This window comes from Gouania willdenowi, chromosome 14, assembly GCF_900634775.1.
Source record: "Gouania willdenowi chromosome 14, fGouWil2.1, whole genome shotgun sequence".
NCBI classification, from domain to species: domain Eukaryota; kingdom Metazoa; phylum Chordata; class Actinopteri; order Blenniiformes; family Gobiesocidae; genus Gouania; species Gouania willdenowi.
In genome coordinates this window covers 34844094-34865806 of record NC_041057.1, presented here as the reverse complement: position 1 = coordinate 34865806, position 21713 = coordinate 34844094, and the positions used below count along the sequence as shown (strand labels likewise).

Genomic DNA, 21713 nt, shown 5'->3' with positions numbered 1-21713 from the left:
GCACAGCAGAAACCTGAATAAATTGGATATGTGTTTATTTCAAGCCAAATTGCAACATCTCGTGGTCAAACCTAAAACTAACAATGATTGGAATCAATTTGACTGACATATTACAGTTACAAACTTGTTCCCAAACTTGTAAAAAACTTTGGCGCAGTTGTGGCAAAGTGAGCTTCTGCTTGAAGTTTTTTGTACAAAAACATTATGTATCTTTGTTACGGCCCTCGCCGTTACTTAGTGTTTAGTTTGTGTTCTTGTTGTTTGTTTGCTGCCTGGGGTGTGTTTCTGTAACAGAGTGGGATGTCCTTTCAATGGAACAGCTTTGATGATGCTCTCCAGGATTGGCTGCCAGCAGGAGGAGTGGTGGGCAACCCTGATTGGCTGAGGAGGATTACACCACTTTTGAAAAGACCAGCGCAACTGTCAGTCGAGGTTCACCAACCTTGGTAGCAGCAGCAGCATCTTTGTTCGTCTGGAAACTCTGTCTCCGAATTCGTTTGTTAAGCTAAGCTTTTTATCTTTATTATATAGTGCACTTTACTTTCCCTTCTCTGATATTCTGAGTTCCTGCGTTTTGTGCAGTTTTTCGTTGTTTGCCATATTCTTGTTTATTGTATGTTTTACCTGCTGGGCAGGACTCTTTTTGTTAAAGAATAAATTTGTGTTAATTGTGGAACCCGTTGTCGGTGGTTTTTGGAGACCGAGTTTTATTTTTCGATTACGTTTTTATGTTGCGTCCTGGAGCTCCTAGACTGGGGCGTAACAATCTTTGACCTAATGTTTATTATTATCACCAAACTTGCTGCAGTTGATGTCCATACATTAGTTCAATTACTTTTATAGCCTTCCCTACTGAAAATTGGCTGTAATGATCGAGGTTTTTCTGGGCAGACTACATATTTCTGTATTTAAAAAAATATTTATTGTCACTCAGTATCATATATTTCCAAAATTTCACATCATCTGTAACCACTAAGGGTCCTACTTCAATCTGAACAAAAAAAAAATAGCCATGTAGGTCATGTAGAAGCTTAGAAAAATGTTATTTGTTATGGGTATGTGATTTTTGGAGAAAAGAGGTAAAGATTGAAGAGCTTAATATATTAATGTTAATGTTAATATATACTTAACGACTGTAGATAATACTGAATAATGATTTTTCAGTGTAATGCACGCAGTCTGTGTACGTGAGACCATGACTGTGATGAATTACATTTACAAGGTAAAGTATGACTGCATTAGCTGACAAATGAAGGTCAGTCCATCAGATGAAAATCTATATCTTTCCCAGTAGATGCAGTAGTTCAAGGCCAATGTCAGAGCTGGGTATGTAAACAACATATTATTAATTTGGTCAAATATTTCTTCCTTAACGTGAACACACCAGTAAACTACTGAGTGAGAAACCAGGGTCAAATCTTGTGGAACCATTGCTAGTCACGCAGGATTCTTAACAAACATAAACAGAAGATGGTTTTTTGAGTGTAGAGCGTCTTACAGTCCAGTCATACAGTCTGTTAAACACCTGCTAAGTGTTAGCATTACAACATGCATAAACTGTTGCTTTCTTTGACATCAACATTCTGTAGAGATCCTCCCCCCAGTAAACATTCAATCACCAATCTTTACCAAAAGAGCTTAGTTTAGCCCGTCTTATTGAGATAGGATGAGATGAAGCAGTAAAACTTGGCTGAAGGAGTTGAAGCTGAAGCTCTGTGGAATGTGTCGAGGAATTCATGCCGTGAGATATTGAATAAATAATTAACAAAAGAAAAACAAACATAAATAAGTCATCTATTCGTCCTGTCAACAGGGATATTCTATGCTGCTGTTTTCCAAGTGTGAGTCTGTCAGTGGGAACGTTTCTCAATCAAAGAAGAACAGAGAGATGCCAACGCCTCATGAATAACACAGGCTGAAGACAAATGGGACAAATTCTGTGTTTGTTCATTCTTTTTTTTGAGAAACTGTTTTGTGATCTTGATGTTTCTTATTTTAGAAAGTTTAGAATATTTATTTTTTGGAGGTTAATGTTATTAACTATTATTTTTTAGATGTAATAAGATACATGTCATGTTACTGGTTATCAAAACTTCAATAAATTAGAATTTTTATTGTTTATATTTATTTAACATAGTGGTAGTGGTAGTAACAGTAGTAGTAGTAATAGTAGCAGTAGTAGTAGTAGTAGTAGTAGTAGTAGTAATAGTATATAGGAGTAGTAGTAGTAGTAGTAGTAATAGTGATAGTAATAGTAATAGTAGTAGTAGTAGTAGTAGTAGTAGTAATAGTAATAGTAGTAGTAGTAGTAGTAGTAGTAATGGTAGTAGTAGTAGTAATAGTAATAGTAGTAGTAGTAGTAGTAATAGTAATAGTAGTAGTAGTAGTAGTAGTAATGGTAGTAGTAGTAGTAGTAGTAATAGTAATAGTAGTAGTAGTAGTAGTAGTAGTCATGGTAGTAGCAGTAGTAGTAGTAGGTATGGTAGTAGAAGTAGTAGTAGTAGTCATGATAGTAGCAGTAGTAATAGTAATAGGAGTAGTAGTAGTAGTAGTAGTAGTAATAGTAATAGTAGTAGTAGTAGTAGTAGTAATGGTAGTAGTAGTAGTAATAGTAATAGTAGTAGTAGTAGTAGTAGTCATGGTAGTAGCAGTAGTAGTAGTAGTCATGGTAGTAGAAGTAGTAGTAGTAGTCATGATAGTAGCAGTAGTAATAGTAATAGGAGTAGTAGTAGTAGTATCAATCAATCAATCAATCAATCAATCAATCAATCTTTTATTTGTATAGCGCCAAATCATAACCAATGGTATGGTAGTAGTAGTAGTAGTAGTAGTAGTAGTAGTAGTAGTAGTAGTAGTAATGGTAGTAGCAGTAATAGTAGTAGTAGTAGTAGTAGTAGTAGTCATGGTAGTAGCAGTAGTAGTATCAATCAATCAATCAATCAATCAATCAATCAATCTTTTATTTGTCCAGAATACATTAGTGAGATGTTAGTCAGGTATGAACCCAGCAGGTCTCTCAGATCTATAGACAAAGGTCAGATAGTAGAGACCAGAGCTCACAGTAACCATGGTGATGCTGTGTTTAGTTGTTATGCTGCAAATAAGTGGAACAAACTGCAGCAGAGCTGAAGTCAGCATCACATGTGAACATTTTTAAATCAAAGTTAAAGGAACTTTTTTCTCTACTGCATATGATTGAGAGAGAGATTTATGATCATGTTGTTGATGTAATGTGTTTGTTGATGATTTTAATTAGTTTTACTGATGCTTTTAATTGATTTTACTGATGATTTTAAATGTTATTATTGATTTTAAACAATTGAATGTTTTATCATATAAAGCACATTGAGTTGCCTTGTGTATGAAATGTGCTATACAAATAAATTTGCCTTGCTTTGCCTTGCCTAGTAGTAGTCATGGTAGTAGTAGTAGTAATAGTAGTAGTAGTATTAGTAAAAGTAGTAATAGTAATAGTAACAGTAATAGTAATAGTAGTAGTAGTAATAGTAGAAGTAATAGTAGTAATAGTAGTAGTAATAGTAGTAATAGTAGCAGTAATAGTAATAGTAGTAGTAGTAATATTAGTAATAGTAGTAGTAATAGTAGGAGTAGTAGTAGTAATAGTAATAGTAGTAATAAGGTGCTCTTCATACCTCAGACCTATTGATTAATTAATTGACTAATAATTACTTATATGCGAGCTGGAAGGGCCCTGTAAGATAATACAGACCAGTGTTTCTCAAATGGGGGTACGTGTACAGCTAAATCGGACACAATGGGGTAAATGGATTCAAAAGTTAGAGAAAGTGGTACTCGAGCCAAAAAAGTTTGAGAACCACTGATGTCGACTAAATAAAGTATAAATAATGTCCACCTTATGATGTAGACGTACTGAGGATGAATGCAGAACATTCACTAGTCATCAGAAACACAGACTGCACCCGACATGAGGCAGAAACACCTTTGTGCTGTAATAAAGTCAAACGTATTAATCAGAGTATTATCTATTTTTAGGAATAATTGTCTGTTCCTCTAAAGTAACGTAGGCTGCTCTACACGGTTTCTCTGTGTTTGCGATCGGTTGCAAACTCCTCCCCTTTGGTGTGTGCGCGCACCGATCCATGTTGGAAACCTCAAGTTTATTAAATTAACTTGTTAATAACCAGATTTGTAGTACAGCTGTTCTGGGATTGGGATGTCAGGTTAGATTAAACCAGCTAACAGAAAGTCATCCTGGATATGTTTATCCAGCTTCGTAGTACAGGACAAGGTGTTTTGGTCTGTTTATTTTTCTCCTAATTTGTACTTTGTTGGATTGTTTTTGGATTCAGTTTTTTCTCCATTTGGTTTCTTAATTAAAATAAATTAGAACTATTATTTAATTTATCCTCTGGATCTTTTGTTTGTCCCCTTAATCACTGAATCTGAGTCCTCCAAAACCTTACGTCTCTGACTGTATTTCACATTGTACTAGACAAATTACCACTTTATTGTTTTTTTTTTTACGTTATAATATTTTTTTTGGTGCAAAACTGGCAGTTGAATACTATGTTTATTACTTTGAACAATTAATTAACCATCCTTCTAAATATTTCTCATTTTCAGTATTATTAATATTTTTTATTATTGCAGCAGTTATATGGCCATATCTGGCTTTATTTTTTATGTACAACTTTCTATGTTGAAATTCATGAATAATGGTTTTACTGCCTTTGTTTGAAAGAATGGAAGAAAAAGTGATTTATTTAGACTGATTTCTTGGACTGAGCTGTATTACTGTAACATATTTCATTTTCCTATGTGATGTAGTTACTGAGATATTAGAAGCTGAAAATGAAAGAAAAAGGACACATGAAAATTGACACATATCAAAAAGTATTCATACGATCAAACTAGACTTTTACAGAGTGTGGGAAGTCCAATTATTTCCTGAAATGACATGGAATGACTCTAAATGCTATATTAATATATGATTGTTACAACAGGCATTTAATAAGTGGAACTAAAACAGACTTTTTATTATCCCTATCCATGTAAAAGTACTAAACAACATTAACTTTTCTCTCTTTACTCCTCATCCAGCCTTTTATTTTAATTTTTTTTACAGCTGCCGTGGATGTGCAGAAAAAAAAGACAACTTAATCACACAGAAAAGAGTGGATATCTTTACACCTGACTGGATCAGCAGCTGGTGGAGGTGTTACAGTCAAACAAACAGATTTTAACTTCTCTTCTCCACAGTATGTTGTCAGGAGAGGAAAATGTGAACGCAGCAGAGCGTAGCATTAGCAAAATAAAAGAACAAAACTGACTAAAATGTCACTTTAAACCTTTAAAACACTGTGTAATCACATGTAATCACCAATATGTCATCACATCAATGTCTGTTAAAGTCTCCATACATCAGACTATGCACGAGCTGCTCAATCTGGTCTTTTTTCACTCATTTGACCAATCACAAAATGCTGACTCAGGAATAATTCATCCGTGAGCAGAAAAAAAAACAGAAACATCTGCAGCCAATGAAGTGCTGAGTCGGTTCTATTAGTGCGTGATGACTCGCACAGACTGGATTTGTGTCAACGTTAGGCACAAAACAAGTTTTAAAACGCGGAAAAGTTGGGATCTCTTTACAAACCAATAGCAATAAGACACGGGAAAATAAATCTGTGATACAATCTAATCTTTTTCTAATCTAAAGTTTGTTCATATTTATTTTGCACATAATTTGTCATAAGACATTTTCATTTTGATACGGGTGAAGTTTGTTCTAAACATTTTGAGACACGCTGTAGAATTTCATCCACATTCATAGACGTCAGTTGTTTTTTTTTTTTTTTTTTTGGGGGGGGGGGGGGGGGGGGCACTTTTGGTCAAGGGTCATTTTCTCCCCACCACACACAAAGCTTTCAACTATATAACCCCATTTATTTTAGTAGAATAGAAAGTTCTGACGCAATTGAAGGCACAACCCAGATTTTCAGACCTCTGCAATGTTTATTTCCCAAAAAAAAATTCCATAAAATTTAACACGCACACACGCACACACACACACACGCACACACGCACACACACACACACACACACACGCACACACACACACACACGCACATATATGATTTTTTTAAAAATAGATTGGTTTTGGAAAATATAATATCGGTCTTGCAGCAAATAATTTCATAGAAAATACATTTCATTGTATTTTTTGTGCTTCCCCTACCAATTAATGACAAATTAAAATATCATAAAAATACATCGTTTTGAGCAAAAAAGTATGTAAATTGTGGAATTGCGGTGGAATTCAAATAAAAGCTTTGGCCCAGCTCTCTAGATGTTTTTATTTAATACATGACAATCACTTAAAACTTGGGCTGGGACTTTATTAGTTAATTATGATTAATTAGGAATAATTATTTACAGAAAAATAATGCAGTTAGTCACGTTGTTTTTTTTTCCACTACAAATGTAAGTTAGTGCTTTGTGAACAATGCAATCATAATATTCTTTATTCATATTATACATTATGTCAGCACTCAGTGATGGAAATAATAAACAATGTTGTTATTTAAGCTGATTTATTGTTTTCATTGATTCAGTCATAAAACATTCATGATCGGAAAAACATAGCTTCTTGTGTCAAATATTGTCAGGCCAATAATTTAGATTAATTAAGAACAAATTGTCTTTAATTTTAGAGAATCTTTTTTTTTAATCGAGTCCCACCACTAGTAAATAAACAATGGCTGACATTTCCATAAAAAGAGAAGCTTACTGTAAAAATGCTTGGGTAGGTTAAAGGTGTCGAACTAACATCTACATAGAAGGTTTAAACGTTCTCAGAGCAGACTACATACATACAGTATATATTCCTTAAATGCTCTGAGGTGATGCCGGTGTTCACTTTGGTGTTTGTGGATATCGTCACCATGGTTACCCTGTCTGATCTACACGACTCATATCAGATGTCTTTCTATCAGTAGCTGCATTACATCCTTCAGTAATTTGAGCAGAAAATCATTCTGATGTAAGATCTATTATCTAAAGTACCTAGTGTCCATTTACTATTACAGTTTGAAGTTTTTATGCCAAAGACCTGTTTGACTTTACTTTATTAATGTTGGTTTGTATCTCCAGTGACATATGGGACACCAGACATCTTGGGAATAAATACATTACAATGTGACTGACAATACCAACACAATCTCACACCAATCTATGGCGTGAAATGTCCACAGATTTGCTTTCCTGAGCGTCAGTCACGGTTCTCAATCGGACGGAACGTTTGATGGAGTTTGGAGGAATAGATGTGTGATTGTTTTAAGACCTGGTGGATTGGATTCGTCCTTTTACAGCCAGACACACAATTGGTGTGTCCGTGGTAACGCCATGAACTGTCTATCAAAAAGTCTGCTGAAAATAAACAGAAATAGTTTAGATTGTTTTAATTTCAGGTCCTTGTTTGGGTTCCGTCATCAGTTTTCAAATACATATAGAGAAATATACAGTATGTAGCCCTAGATCTGGTCCTCCATGAAGCTCAATATAATACATTTTGTTATTACTTTTATTTATTCAGTTTATTTCCGACATGGTTACATTCACTTGTTTTTTTTTTTTTGTACATGCGGAAAAAGGAGACAGAGAAGCAGTTTGCTTATCTAAGTCCCGTCCCCTATAACTAGAATGTCATCAGTGGTGTCACTTGGCTGTTTTATTCGAGCTAAATGAAATAATAAAGCGCGCCCGCTCTACTTATTTCACTAACCTTGTTCTACAAAATAAGAGAAACCCCAGAGTCTTGTTCAACACTATTGAACATCTTGTTACACCCCCACCGTCCCATGTCCCTGTACACACAAGGGATGATTGTAACATGTTTTTAAACTTCTTTGTAAATAAAGTAGAAGATATTAGGGCCAGTATCACGACTCCTTTGGTCAGCTCGTGCACTTCTGTAGCTCCCGTCAGCACATGGTCCTCCTTCTCTCCTGTCAGCCTACAGGATATTCAGGATCTAGTGAGAAAAATGAAACCCACATCGAGCCCTGTGAATATTATTCCAACCTCACTGCTTTTAAATGTTTTTGATGAAGTCGGTCCATGGTTGGTGAAACTGATCAACCTTTCACTTAAATCCGGCACAGTCCCCAGCTACTTTAAACACGCCCTAGTAAATCCCATTCTCAAAAAGCCTAATCTTGATCCAGGTCAGCCTATAAACTACCGGCCCATATCTAAGCTTCCCTTCATGTCAAAAATGATGGAAAAAGTGGTAGCCAAGCAGCTAACATCAATCATGGAAGATAATGATCTTTATGATAAATATCAATCTGGTTTTAGGTCGATCCACTCCACTGAAACTGCCCTTGTGAAGGTTTCCAGTGACGTGATGATGGCTGCTGATTCTGGTCGCTATACAGTTTTAACTTTATTGGATTTAACATCTGCTTTCGACACCGTAGATCACAACACACTGATCCATCGTCTCAAATCAGAAATGGGGTTTTCCGGTGCTGTACTACAGTGGTTTGCCTCGTATATAAATGGTAGAACTTTTAATGTGGCTTTTAATGATGTAATGTCCAATGTGTCCACCCTGTCATGTGGAGTACCCCAGGGCTCTGTTCTGGGGCCTGTTTTGTTTTTATTGTACCTGATGCCTCTTGGTCGGTTGATCCGTGGTTTTAAAAATGTTTCTTATCATTTTTATGCTGATGATATCCAGTTATACTGCTCTTTTAATGACTCAGAGTTTCACTTTTTACCTGAGTTCTTGGACTGTATCTCATGCATCAAAAACTGGTTTTCATCAAACTACCTCCAGATAAACCCCAACAAAACAGAAACTCTGATCATCGCCCCTGATAAAAAGATCCCACTTATTAAGAACTCTCTCGGTGATATGGGTTCATCAGTGAAATCCAGCATCAGAAATCTTGGGGTTGTGTTTAACCAATCGATGTCTTTGGAGGGCCACTGTCGTCAACTGACTAAAAACTGTTTTTACCATCTGAGAAATATCTCAAAAGTGAGGCATCTACTGTCCAAACCTGATCTGGAACTGGTCATCCATGCTTTTATTTCGTCCCGCATTGACTACTGTAACTCAGTTTTTACCTGTTTTAATAAGTCGACCCTGTGTAAACTCCAAATGGTTCAAAATGCTGCTGCCAGACTTTTGACCGGTACGTCCAGAACATCACACATTACCCCGATACTTTCCTCCCTGCACTGGCTCCCTGTCAATTTCCGGATTGAATATAAAATACTGGTTCTAACATTCCGGGCTTTGCATGGCCAGGCTCCTCTATACATTTCAGACATGTTGTGTCCCTACACTTCAGGACGCAGCCTTCGATCCTCAGGTCAGGGTCTACTAAGGTTCCCAAAAACCAAATTTAAAACCAGAGGAGACCTGGCGTTCCAGGCTGCAGCCCCCAGACTCTGGAATGGTCTGCCCCAGTCTCTCCGGGAGATGAACTGCGTGGACACTTTTAACAAACATTTGAAGACTTCGCTTTTCAAAAAAGCTTTTAGTTAACAAGATTTTATTTTTAATTTTCACTGCCCTTTTATGATGCTACACATGTGATGTAAATGTATGTTTATTGTTTCTGTGTACAGCACTTTGTGATTTTATCTGCGAAAAGCGCTTTATAAATAAATACTTACTTACTTACTTACTTACTAAAGCCCCGTATAATACTTAATTAGCCTCGAATGTAATATTATTTTGAAAAAAAAATGTAACTTTTCCAACGGTCCTTGAACACCCCTCGTTTGCAGCACAATAACAGAGCTAATTTCTAGCTCCTCTGCAACTAGTGACACATGTATCATCTTTATCTTGTGTTATTGGAGAGTTTCCAGGTGTTTTTAAGCGACTCTGACTTTAAATTACGTATCACTGTAGTTACTGACCTCAACGTGTAATGAGTGCTGACCTATCACGTGACCACGTGCTAGCCACTGACTTTTATTATTGTCATTTCTGTAACATAAGTTTCTAAAGCTGTATTATGGACCTGCCAAAATAAATCCAAAACGCAGCTTGAAATGTTCAGCTCTCACTTCAAGAATGAGAGAATAAAGTTGCTCAAATTAAGCAGTGTTATTATTTATGATGTTCTACATGATATATCATACAACACTGGGGGGGGATGGGGCTATGCCCCCCGCAAACTTTGCATATGGTCACAACCCTCTATAACAGTCTTTGAATCTAAACACAAAGTTGTTTCAACTGTTAAACCTTTATTTATGGACATGATATGAGTTTACACATTTAACAAAAACAGCCTAGCTGGGACTATTTTATCAGCTAATGGTACAGAGACATGTTTTACAAGATAAAGGAACAAAGAAAAACATGTATTTGTCACACTTGTATTCATTTTATGATGAAATAACTGGAATGGAACTTTTTCGTAATCTGGTGATAAGTAGTACAGCAGTCAAGTCCTGATTTAAAGCTATAAAAAACTGCGTATTTTGTTTATTTAAGTAAAGCATTATGCCGCACGTGCATTTGTCATTTTCCTGTGGGCTAAGCACTGGATGTTTCAGAAACCTGGACACGCCCCTGACTGTCACCTATTAGTTACATTGGAGATATTGATCCAAATCTAATCACTTCTTCTTTGTCCCATTGCCAATAATTCCTGAATATTTCATCAAAATCAAGTCATTAGTTTGTTCATAGACAAATAAACAAATGTCAGGAAAAACACAATATCCTAGCGTTGGTAACTACCACCGTTTGTGGGTGTGGCCTTTTTGGTGTGAAACGTGTGTATGACGTGAATTCAGAGATAATAATAGACAGTCAGGTTAAAAACTTGGTTAAAAGACTTTTGTTATTCTCTCATTTTGAACAAAAGCTCCGTTTATGACGGTTGTTAATATCCCGTGTCAGCATTATGACATCAATGAACTTCTTTTTCTTGTTTAACTTTGTCTCTGTTGGTGATGCTTTTATTTTCTTCTCTGTATTTTGTTCAATCTTAGTTTTGTCTCCGTCATAAGAATCCCAATTTTCTTCTACATTTATAACTTTGTATGTTGAGTAAGTCTCCACCCAGGTGTCCCCAACTTCCTGATTGCCTAACCTGCACTTTTTAGTGAGTACTTAGACCCAGAATAACAACAAGTCATTTTTTGTGTACAGTAAAATGTTTTATTCCACTGTTAATACTCATTCTACCAGCTTCATTTGTCCCTGTGTCAGGGCCCAATCCTCAAAGGCCCCCCACTCTGTGATAATATCCTCTTAAAGACCTGCTGTGCATCTTTGAAACATTGACTTGACTAACATTATGTATTGTGTTTGAAATTGGTAGACACCAAATTGCAGACGCCTGATGTTTAACCCTATGCCATTGCCTTTATGTAGTCGCATTTTCAGACAGCAAATGCCAAGCTGTGTTCGTCTAGAACATTTCTCCCCAGATAATTTCAACACAATTGCCATTTATCCAACAACCAATAAGGGCTTTTAATATGTTGGTTTGCCACCTTTTGAAAATGAAAAGAAGGAAACTTTTTTGAAACTTTAACGTTTTATCCCATTATTCAACCTATTTAATACCATTTCATCCTTTCAGCCTTTTGCTGAACATTTAACCCTTCAGTCCATAATTTAACCAGTTTTTTTTAACGTTTTAACATTATTTCTAGTTAGCAGCATCTGCATCCTCACTTTTTTATGCAAGAAATGCAATTAATCTAGATAATTAATTTTAATGTAATGACCTAAACATAAATATCTAGAGACATTTTATTCAACAGAATGTATATATATTTGAGATATTTGCTGGCATCGAATATGTTGATTTTCTCCAATACTAAATTTCACAGCTGTTTGATGTCTGTTGCAGTTATATTAAAGCTGCAGTTTGTAGAATCTCCGCTTCGTTTTGAAACTGAAACAAAAACTCAACATCCCTTAGTGTTGGCCTAGTGCTTAAGGATGCTCGGCTTGTAATCAGAGAGTTGCCAGTTCAAATCTCAACCAGGTCATCGCTTTGAGCAAGTCCCCTAATCCCTAACTTCTACTCAGGGATGGGTTAAATGCAGAGGACAATTTTCATATATGTAATAACATACATGACCAATAAAGGTGAAAGCCCCAATTTAATCTTACCGGTATTTTTTGTGAAGGCTCTTAACGACTTTTTTCTCAGTAGAGACATAGTGACAAATGTAGGGACTTTATCTTGTGTTATTGGAGATTTATCTGGTGTTTTATAGACTCTGACATGAATGCACGTATAACTGTAGTTACTGTCCTGAACAGTGGCTGCTGCCGTCGACTCGTTCCCGCCACAAGCACACGCAGTCGGCTACACTGATCCCAGCTGACTGCCGCTCTGAGCGGACTGATATCCATCGCTCCACATCCAGACGATAAAATGAATTCACCTTGAATAAGCTTCTCGTGGTTTACACGCAATTTATCCCATCTGTTCTCTCTCTGACACCAGTGTGTGTGTGTGTGTGGAGCGGACCCTCCACAGTCATGGGGATCCGCGAGGACACAAAGTGGGCCGTTCCTCCTCAGTGTTTGTGACTTTATCACGTTGATTCTCCACCTCGGTCCGTCTTTTTCTGCTTGATTTACCGTGTAACTGTTGTGTCTAATGCTGCGATGGAGACTTCTACTGGAACTTACACCATTGCACGTTTACTACCAGTGTACCTGAACACGCTTGACTGCAGTCGAGCAGCCAATAGTAACGCCCAAAACAGCTCATTGAGCACACGTCTGATTGGCTGGTATCCAGCGTCACGCTCCTGGATTTATAATAGTCATTTTATAGGACTAGGAGAAGGAAAATAGATTCACTGTCCACTCAGAACACATTGGATCACAATATGCTCAAAGATCATTATGGATTTTTGACTAAATGAGGCCAAAAAAAATTACAAACTGCAGCTTTAAGCATATAATTGATTTATATAGTCTTTAATTACCACTATACTAGTATAAAAAGCTCTTTACAATATTGGGACTGAAAACTTGCGTGTGTGTGTGGATTTAGAACCCAACCTGGTCAGCAGAGCTGTTACAACCAATGACTCACAATATGGTAAATATTTATCAATATTGGCCCGACACAGACTTGGATCAGACACCGAATACCAAAATTACCCACACAAAAAATAGGCAGGTATAAAAGATGGAAATAAATAAAGTCACAGTGGTATTCCTGTAGCTTCTGATGATATTTAGATAGAGGCAATGCAAAGCCATAAATATCTACTGTACTATCCAACGATGAACATCTTATCGTTAAACAAATAGTGAGTTCTGTTGAAAGCATATTTATTTTTGTACAGTGCATTGCAATGAATGATATTAAAACAATGAATCAACTAAGCTGTATTTGCAACCCAAATAATAAAGTATAGTTGCTGTTAAATGTTAAACATTTGGAAACACTTTTAGTTTGCAATGGATAACAACATATTAGCTAATGAATTCAGCTTATGAACTCTAAATCCTTTAGGGAAGAGTTGATTCCTGATGTTCAAACATCATAGTAAGAATGTGCGATATATTGTTGTTCACGATATATCGTTAAAAACATTCTCACGGGTAAAAATATGTAATCCCATGATAGAAACGATAAATGTCCATGTCGGAAAATTAGCGAGGGCCACGGGCCATTTGTCCCTCAATTTAGCCAAGAATGCCCCAAAAAAACCTTGTTCCAGGGGCCAAAATTTTGTCAACAACTTATTATTCTCTGGAGCAGAACGCTGTACACGGGAGCTCTGCATCGAAGCCTGCACGGTGTGCACCACCGCCGCTCCCGCCCCAGCCCTCACACCACACACACGGCGGTGTTCGTCTCAGCTACCTGAAGCTACCGTGCTGCGATACATCATGAACCACTACTTGGTTAAAACCAGAAAACCATCCAACAAAGGGAACCAATCCTAGTTCCTCCATCAGATCCACCCAAAGTTCCACAAACACGGGGACAGAGATGAACCTGTAGCAACGATTATGAACTGGGAACTCAATCGAAGCTAACTATGCTAAGCTAACACACTGACACACAAACTGGGCTAAGAGCTAATGCTAACCACTCCATATTAAGAATAGACCAAATAAAAAGAACACGTCTTACTGTCATAAAACCACAGAGAACCATCGATTTGTTTATGGTCAGATTTAACACTTTACTATGAAAGAATAAAAGCTAAACATGTCACGTTGTGTGAAATAAATGTTAGCATAAATGCTAATGTCACTATTCACTATTTTTTTTTATTATATTTCATGTGTTCACAGACAAAGCTGGTCCCATTAGACTAATGTAACTATTGAGATTATTACACATAAATATACTGAATGATTAAATCATCAGATTGATCTGGTTTAATTTTAGGAAATCAGTTATTTATCAACAATAACTATATGTAACTCATTATCAGATAAATGAAACAAGATTCATCAGCAGTAAAAACTAATGGAATTATTTGTGCTTTTCATTTGCTTTTTTTTTTAGATAATAATTTCATTTTAAGTGAGGAAATAAATGAATTACATGCAATAACACTAATAGAGTTACCCACATGCACTAAAATATGGTAAATGGTAAATGGACTTGATTTATATAGCGCTTTATCACCACTGAAACAGTCTCAAAGCACTTTACATATCAGCTCATTCACCCAATCACCCTCACATTCACACACCAGTGGGACAGGACTGCCATGCAAGGCGCTAGTCGACCACTGGGAGCAACTTAGGGTTCAGTGTCTTGCCCAAGGACACTTCGACACAGTCAGGTACTGGGATCGAACCCCCAACCTCTCGATCAGAAGACGACCCACTACCACCTGAGCCACGGTCGCCCAATATCAGCTCATGAACCCTTTGAGTCAACAGTTATTGTAGCCTTTTTAAATGTGTCTAATGTTGAAGTTATTAAATGTATTTGTGTTTGTAAGGAACCTGTTTACACTTAAAGTTAGGAATTGTTTTATTTATTTAGTTTTTTTATTTATCGTGATGTTTATCGTTATCGTGATAAATACCAGAAATTATCGGGATCATTTTTTAAGTCCATATCGCTCATCCCTACATCACAGACTCATAAATAAGAATATAGACCAACAGCAGCAGTCCTTGCTATTGAGATTCTTTGACCCGTGAAGTGTGACGACTGTTTAATGTTTTTCACAAAGAAGAAACACAGATAAAACATCCTGTTTTCAGTGACTGCACAGTCAAGCTGGTCTCTTTCATTGTCTCTTTCATTGTCTCAACGACCAAAAGTCCTGTACTTGTCTTGGTTTCAGTGCATTCTGGTCTCGAGCAAGTCTTGGTTTCTGATACTGTGGTGTTGAGTACAACATTAATGTCAACCACTGCATTCATCTGGTTATTCCTTCTGCCTCCACAACATTAGCATCAATACAATTATCCAAATTAATGAGTGCAATTACAACAGGGTCAGTTTAAAGAGAGGCTTGATGACAGGTGTAGGAAAGATGAAGAGGGGAGTAATGGTAGGTGTGGTGAAAATGAAGAGGGGATTGATGATTGGTGTGGTAAAGAATGAGAGGATTGATGGTAGGTGTGGTAAAGAATGAGAGGATTGATGGTAGGTGTGGTAAAGAATGAGAGGATTGTTGGTAGGTGTGGTAAAGAATGAGAGGGTTGATGATAGGTGTGGTAAAGAATGAGAGGATTGATGGTAGGTGTGGTAAAGAATGAGAGGATTGATGATAGGTGTGGTAAAAAATGAGAAAATTGATGATGGGTGTGGTAAAGAATGAGAGGATTGATGATAGGTGTGGTAAAGAATGAGAGGATGGATGATAGGTGTGGTAAAGAATGAGAGGGTTGATGATAGGTGTGGTAAAGAATGAGAGGATTGATGATAGGTGTGGTAAAGAATGAGAGGATTGATGGTAGGTGTGGTAAAGAATGAGAGGATTGATGGTAGGTGTGGTAAAGAATGAGAGGATTGTTGGTAGGTGTGGTAAAGAATGAGAGGGTTGATGATAGGTGTGGTAAAGAATGAGAGGATGGATGGTAGGTGTGGTAAAGAATGAGAGGATTGATGATAGGTGTGGTAAAAAATGAGAAAATTGATGATAGGTGTGGTAAAGAATGAGAGGATTGATGATAGGTGTGGTAAAGAATGAGAGGATGGATGATAGGTGTGGTAAAGAATGAGAGGGTTGATGATAGGTGTGGTAAAGAATGAGAGGATTGATGATAGGTGTGGTAAAGAATGAGAGGATTGATGGTAGGTGTGGTAAAGAATGAGAGGATTGATGGTAGGTGTGGTAAAGAATGAGAGGATGGATGGTAGGTGTGGTAAAGAATGAGAGGGTTGATGATAGGTGTGGTAAAGAATGAGAGGATTGATGATAGGTGTGGTAAAGAATGAGAGGATGGATGGTAGGTGTGGTAAAGAATGAGAGGGTTGATGATAGGTGTGGTAAAGAATGAGAGGATTGATGATAGGTGTGGTAAAGAATGAGAGAATTGATGATAGGTGTGGTAAAGAATGAGAGGATGGATGATAGGTGTGGTAAAGAATGAGAGAATTGATGATAGGTGTGGTAATGACCACATCACTTACCTGCAGATGAGATGAGCCTCCAGCTGATGGAAGGATCTGGTTTTCCACTGGCTTGGCACAGCAGGGTCACGTTAGAGCCTTCGTTCACCACAACGTCTGTTGACAGGTTGATGATTTTTGGTGGTACTGTGGGACAGAAATAAAACTAATTCAGACATTTTAGGGGTTTTAAAGAGCACACCTCCATCAAAATTGTGTATTATACTCATACAAAGCCTACAAAGCTACATAAACATGTCTAAAAAGGCAGCTAATCTTTTTTTTTTCCAATGAAAAGAGCAGAGTCTTATTTTTCTTCTAAATCATTGGTTCCCATACTTTTTCTGCTGTGCCCCCCTATGAAGAATGAAAAATTCTCAGGGCTCCACCATCGCAACAACAAAAAAAAAGGGGTAAAAAAAGTGTGACCTTTTTTGAAAAAAAATAATATTAATTGGACTATTACTTTTCAAATCTCATAAAATTGGCAATTCTATATTTCGGAAAAGTGACAAAGCTCTTTATTAATAAAGTGCAAAGAGAAAAAAAAAAAACATTTCATTTTTTTTATGCTGAAGGTTCAGCAACATTCATCCTTGTCGTGAGGTCACGCCCCCACATAAGTATAAAGGTTGCTCTTTTTTTTTATATAAAAAACTGTGGGTTATTTCACCACTCGTGAATACTGAAAATCCTTTAAATGAAGCCATTGTAGCTTGGCTCTGTTTTTATAATAATTTATTGATTATTCGTTATTCACTAGTAACATAAACTCATGATTATGAACACATTTCTCATTCTCTGGATGTCCATTACTCAAAAAGCATTCATCCGATCAAATTAAAGGTGCAGTCTGCAACTTTTATAGAAGTGACTTTTTTGTCATATTTGCTGAAGCTATCACTATGTAAAGGCAGCTTTACATCAAACTAGTAGTTTGTGTGAAAAAAAACAGGCTCATTAAGTCCCGCCCCCCGCTGCTCCTGCAGCCTTTAGCAGATTGCCAGAATGCACCGCGACCGAGCAAAAGAACCAATCAGAGCTAGGATTGTGTTTGATGGACTGTCTGACAGCTGTTGCTCACTGGCCCCACCCCTTTCCCGGACCTGGAGCTCCGTCTGTTTTGACAGTGTATGGTCTGGAGGAGTAGAAGATGGAATTGGTGACTTTTCTGCTTGAAAGATAATTACTGCTGCTTGATTTACGATTTGATTTATGTTTGATTTGTAATTGTTACACTAGAACTCTGCGGTGCATGTGTTCTTACTTCTGTTAGAGCCTAAACCTAACTTGTATTTTCAGGTGTGATTAAACCACCAGATTGCTGCTGGAGAAGCTTTTCAAAGGCCTTCGGGCCAGTTGTGGAACGTCACAGCTCATATCTAGACCTTTCCAGAGCTACAAAACATAATCCCAGTTACTCACAGAGTGAACATCAACAGAGAGGACAGTCCTTTGGGAGGCACTCCTATTTCTCCCCACTGACAAAACACAAACCATTTTGTGTGGAATAATGCAAGTATTTCAAAGTAGAAATGGTGTCTCAACATATAAACATAAATATCAGCACAGAAGCAGAAAAACAGCCACGAATGATTCTTCCTCCTCTGCAGAACTCACATCAATTGAGAGTTTATTCCGTTACTAAAACGGAATCGCTGTCATTGTCTGAGTCACTTGGTTTTTCAGGGAGAATTTCTTGATTCTCTGAGGACGCGTAAATGTAGTTTGAATCCAAAAGGCATCGAGTGAGATACGTTCGTTCTCACCAACAGACATTTGTCATTTTTCACTTCCTCTTGAAAAGTTCAGGAACTCAGAGACATGTTGTAAAGCTGTGGGGAGCAAAGGTGTTGGAGACCAAAGTCACTTTAACACACACACACACACACACAGACGAGAGCAATTACTTCCAGTCTGTCTGCTCAGCTGCTCTAATGACGCCACATTCATCAGCAGCGCTGAGTTCCTGCTGCTCAAACTGAGAATGGAAAACGTGGAGGGGAAGTGTGTTAGAAAACACTGGCAGATAAATGACATTTCTCTGTTTAGTTGTGATGTTGTGTGTTGTGGGACGGCTGGGACCTCATTTATAAACGCTGAAAGTAAAAAAGGAAGCGTATACGCCACTTATAAGCAACATTTGGGACCTGGTGAGATAATGTGCACACCTCCACGGCAACTCTGACCCTGCCGTACACACAAAATCATGAGAAATGGGAGACTCCGCCCCCAACAGGAGAAGGATGAAAATAAAGACAGCTCTGTGAAATTGCTACATATGTGTGAAATAATTGTACATTGCACATTTCACAACACAAATCATATATTAATTATACATTTACAAAAACGAAAGAGGAAAAAGTGATGTGTGTGCGACTACAAATAAAGTTTTATATTAATATTAATATTAATTGTAATCAAAATCACATGATCATAGCTATAAAACAGAATGTACACAATGTGTAAAGTCGCACAGGGGCTTATCAGGCACTGCTGGAGGACGAGGTGCACGGGAGACTCTGAAGGGAGCGAATCTACAGAAACCAGTGAGATTTATAGAACCCCCGTAAGAACAAGGCGCTGCAGAAGGGAGGACGAGGCACCGCGGAGCCCCTGGCCTCCAGTTTTAAAGTCTTTACACTGGCTCCCAGTCAGCCTCAGAGGAGACTGTAAAGTTCTGCTGCTGGTTATAAATGTGTGAATGGGTTTTTAAATCAAAGTTAAAGGCACTTTTATTCTCTACTGCGTATGATTGAGAGAGAGATTTTGTTTGTTGATGATTTTAATTGATTTTACTGATGATTTTAAATGTTCTTATTGATTTTAAGCTGTTGAATGTTTGATCATGTAAAGCACATTGAGATGCCTTGTGTATGAAATGCGTTATACAAATAAATTTGCCTTGCCTTAGGAATGAAGCGATTTCTTTATTTAGTTTTTTTTATTATTATTTATTGCATATAGAACCAACTCTGCCACAATTAAAAATAAATAAATGAATAAATCACTTAATGACTAAATGTATATGCCATGAAATATTAACTATGTAAATAAATAAATATGTAAGTAAACAAATAAATACATGTAGAATGATCTGAGGGGAGTTTCTTTAATAAGTCACTCGTTCCACATCCAACTATAAACATGGCAAAGAGCTTCAGGTGACGCTACGTAGAGGTTTACTGCTTCTGTTAGCATGTGCTAACACTGCTGTTAGCATGTGCTAACACGGCTGTAACACAAGCAGCTCAGCAACCTGCTCTCTATGTGACGCGCAGTGTCCTGACGTGTCCTGAGCCTGTGGTGTAACGATCGAAATTAACTAGAATGCCAAACGTATCATATTTGATACATGAGTTTTGGAACTCTATCTACATTAGTGATTATATACATGTAATACAAGGATAATCCACCATGGGGCAGTAACTAGTTCAGCAGAGGCCTTTCCAACAACTCTACAACATTGTAATTTATGAGAAAATATTCAAATAAAAATCATCAACGTGTTTTTTCTCATTTTGTAAATGTATTTTTGAAAAAGTTATTGAAAATTAAAAAAACATTTAAAAAAAATAAAATAAATAATAATCAATATAATATACATATAATCAAAAGGGTTATATGTATACAGAAGGGTATTTTAGCTAAATAAGAGTTGTAGTATGACCAAATAAAGACCATCAATGTCCACAGTAAATTTGGTCACGTTGCTATGCATGATCACAGACTCATTGAATATTCAATATTTATTGTGTCGTTGGTTGCACTTTGTTGACGTCTCAGCGTCAGCTGCTCATAGGAAACAATTTGATATTTTCTACTGAAATGATCAATAATTGTATTGAAGATCAGCTCGTCGTAGCTTGTAGCTCATTGGCTATCTCATAACGGTAAGAATGAGACGTTATTTGTAACTTTACTGACCTCTGACATTGTTACACTGAATGATTTATTGTTTCGTTATCTTGAGATCTGGAGATAATTAAGTCGTGATCACAAGAAAAAGGAGGAAAAAAAATGTGTGAAAGCATGGCCCTTTAGGGCTTCCGTACATGTGGTTTTAGAGGAAGAACTTTTCCAATTTTGAAAAGATTGAGGGAAGAAAAACGCTGTCATTTTTGCTGAAACATCAAAAGGAAGAGTTAGTGGGTTGATGCAGTGTGATATTAGTTTATATTCCATAATCTCTGTTCTAGTAAAACCGTGTTGAAAATGGTGTCAGATTTGATTCAGCAGGTCATGTGACTCTAAATCTATCACTTGTTATTTTATTGCATTTCATGCATTTTACATATCATCAAAAAACAAAGTCTTTTTTTTTTTTTTAATCTTTCATGTAAACAAAACAAATGTTGCATAATTTGATAACCAACATGGGAAACAGACAGAGATGTAAGCGCTGTGTAGGCCACTTTTCCCACGTGGAATGTGAGAAATGCTGAGTCATCTCTAACTGATCAAGGACAGGAACTATTTTCACAACCATGCAAAATAAAAAGTTTGTGATCCACAAAATGAGGACAAATAAGTGAAATGTTATTTGTTATAGACTTCACCGTGCCACTGGATATCTCACTGTTGTATAAAAATAGTACAAAAAAATGTTCTTATGTCTGTATGGAATTACATGTTTTATTTATTATGTTTTTGTTGGTAAAAAAATTTGATTCTATTGTAAATAAACTTCCCAATGAAACACTGACTATTAGGAGTGTAAAAAAAAAATCAATTAGGCAATATATCACAATATTTCACTGCGCAATTATTGTATTGTCCAAAAAAATGTCAAAATTGATTTTTCTAATCATGTTCTTTATGGAAAGAAACGTTTAATTGCACAATATGCATAGCACGTAAACTCCCAGTCACTAGATGTCAGTGAACGCACCATCAGACCTTGTTAAACTACCTCACTCCTCAATGACTTTAAGCTAGAAGTTTAAAAATTTAAGAACTTAAAAGAATCAGAACTTAAACTATTTAGAAATTATTTTTTTTTCACAGTTTGATAAACAAATCACTCGTTTTTGATATTTGTACTTGATTTACAAGTAGCATACTGATCATACTGCTCACACCAGTCACACTGATGTCCACCCCATAGATCATTACATGTGACCAGTA

The 21713-nt window shown here is 36.8% G+C and overlaps 1 protein-coding gene across 3 annotated transcripts in view; it reads right to left on the bottom strand.

The window, feature by feature from the left end:
* The window catches only part of ntm (neurotrimin), a 636326-nt gene that overhangs the window by 27774 nt on the left and 586839 nt on the right, over positions 1–21713 (bottom strand). For all 3 annotated transcript variants that reach the window (XM_028467262.1, XM_028467259.1, XM_028467260.1), the window contains one exon: positions 16608–16733. In XM_028467262.1, the coding sequence (XP_028323063.1) occupies positions 16608–16733 (126 nt within the window). The remainder of the gene's footprint in view (positions 1–16607; positions 16734–21713) is intronic.